This window comes from Saccoglossus kowalevskii, chromosome 12, assembly GCF_978046115.1.
Source record: "Saccoglossus kowalevskii chromosome 12, keSacKowa6.1, whole genome shotgun sequence".
NCBI lineage: Eukaryota > Metazoa > Hemichordata > Enteropneusta > Harrimaniidae > Saccoglossus > Saccoglossus kowalevskii.
Genome location: NC_140652.1, coordinates 30,628,434 through 30,630,379, shown reverse-complemented (window position 1 = coordinate 30,630,379; position 1,946 = coordinate 30,628,434). Strand labels below are relative to the sequence as shown.

The window sequence follows — 1,946 nt, the reverse complement described above, 5'->3', positions numbered from 1 at the left end:
TCCAGTACATGTATCTATAATTTACACACATATGTTTGTTAGCACATGCACCAGCAATAGAGAAATATGGTATTGTGTTGGGAACATATGAATGGTATGAGAGATACAGTAATATTCCGCACAACCAGATTTTAATGATGTGGATTAGTTCATATCATATATCTGTTCCTCTAAGACTACAATATGTTAGAAAGTTCCCTGTCTTCTAAAATTAAATGACAAAAATGTGGAATTTATTGTTGTTTTTTTTTCAATGTAATTTTTATCTGTTTTCAGATATAAAGATTATCGGCAACCACCATGGGGTATGGAGCCATATGCACGTACTTTACAACATTGGCATGTCTTAGCTGCAAGGCTGGCTTTTGTTGTCGTCTTTGAGGTGAGAATTATAAGTTTTGTAATTGTCGTGTTAGCATAGGCGTCTTCATTCAGGGAATTAACTTCCTTGAAATTCACAATAAATCAATGGAAAGCGTCAGCAAAGTAATGCAAATGGTGAGGCAAATTATCTGCGCATATTGTCCATATTTGATATGATTTATATGCTGAATGACATCGTGTGATTACAGGCGTAGCCTTATTTTTTTCCGTCAACCCCCCTTTTTCAGATTAAGGAAAATAACTTTATGATGAGTTGTACCGATAGTTTAGAGTACATATTAATTCAATTGTTTGCAGATGTTCCATGTATTATTTTAACATGAGTATTTTATAATTAAATAACAGGGACTGTGACATTCATGTCTTTTTTTCAGTAATGTTTCCTAATGACTTACTCAACTCAACGTCACATTTCAATCAAGGAACTCTGACAATGTGCATGCTTATTGTTACCATTTATTCTCTATTTTTTGCAGCATGTTGTGTTTTTCTTGAAGTGGTTCATTGATTACCTCATCCCTGACGTCCCCACAAAAGTGAAAGATGAAATAAAACGTGAGAACTACCTAGCAAAAGAAGCATTTTACCGAGCCCAGCTAAATCAAAGCAAAATAAAAGAATTAAAAGATGGTGGTGGTAATGGCAATGCTGCTACAGTCTCTGTGTAAACATGGGAAAGCATACAACCATTGGTTTTTTATATAATAAATTAACATGTTTGACTTTTTTTTCTAAATTTTAACAAACATATTTTTAGTAGGATTGTATTGTTGAATTATGAATATTGTAAATGACAGTAGAACTAAATTTAAAGGGTTTGAATTTTTATATTGTAAATCAAATTGTTGCCAGTATTAAACGCATCTTGATTCTTGTCAGGAAGAAATTGTAAATCAGTGTAAATTTGTGGTGGTTTTTACTCACAAATGTACACCATTGATGTATATTTTTAAAAATAAACTAGGAAATATACTTTTAAACTATTATTGAGGAGATTTTTTTTAAAAAATTACTACAACAATTTCGATGTTTCAAAACTGTACATTTTAAAAATACTATTTCATTTAAACATTTTTTTAAATTAATGTACTCTTAGTATTTTAGATATTGTTTATTAATAATGTAGTGGGATATTAAAGATAATATTACTGATAAATTTATTTTCATACCTCTGATGTTCAGGGTGTAAATTATAGACGGAATGTTTCTGTGTTTGATACATGCATAAATAATAAGAGTGAAAACCATTTTGTCATTCTTGTCATTAATATGTCAAGTCATATTGAGTGAATGTTTATTATACTATTAGTTACCTTCCATTCTTCAAGTTTTGTGTTGGTGTGTCTTGCATGAATAAGTATGTATTGTTGTATATTGTAAAACAAACATTGGTGAATTTCAACTACACAGAATGTCACTGATCCAACCATAGGCCAAATTAAATTAAATTCTGTGTTTCCAGTTACCCCACATCCCCATTTTTTTGGAAATGCAAATGAGTTCCAAATTATTTTTTTAAATGCAAATCAGGTATGTTACCGGTATATTTTGTGTGTTTATGT

The 1,946-nt window shown here is 30.4% G+C and overlaps 1 protein-coding gene across 1 annotated transcript; it reads left to right on the top strand.

Moving 5' to 3' along the window:
- The first annotated feature begins 279 nt into the window (after positions 1-279).
- Positions 280-1,110, top strand: LOC146735725 (anoctamin-4-like). The gene is made up of 2 exons (XM_085506563.1): positions 280-382; positions 861-1,110. The coding sequence occupies exons 1-2, from the start codon at positions 308-310 to the stop codon at positions 1,050-1,052; spliced, it is 267 nt and encodes an 88-aa protein (XP_085362689.1). The 5' UTR covers positions 280-307; the 3' UTR covers positions 1,053-1,110.
- Positions 1,111-1,946: the final 836 nt, after the last annotated feature.

Bases quoted from the DNA above. Each gene is read 5' to 3' on its own strand.
- LOC146735725 (XM_085506563.1), top strand. From the start codon at position 308: ATGGAGCCATATGCACGTACTTTACAACATTGGCATGTCTTAGCTGCA. The intron at 383-860 runs GTGAGAATTATA...TATTTTTTGCAG, and splicing joins CTTTTGTTGTCGTCTTTGAG to CATGTTGTGTTTTTCTTGAA.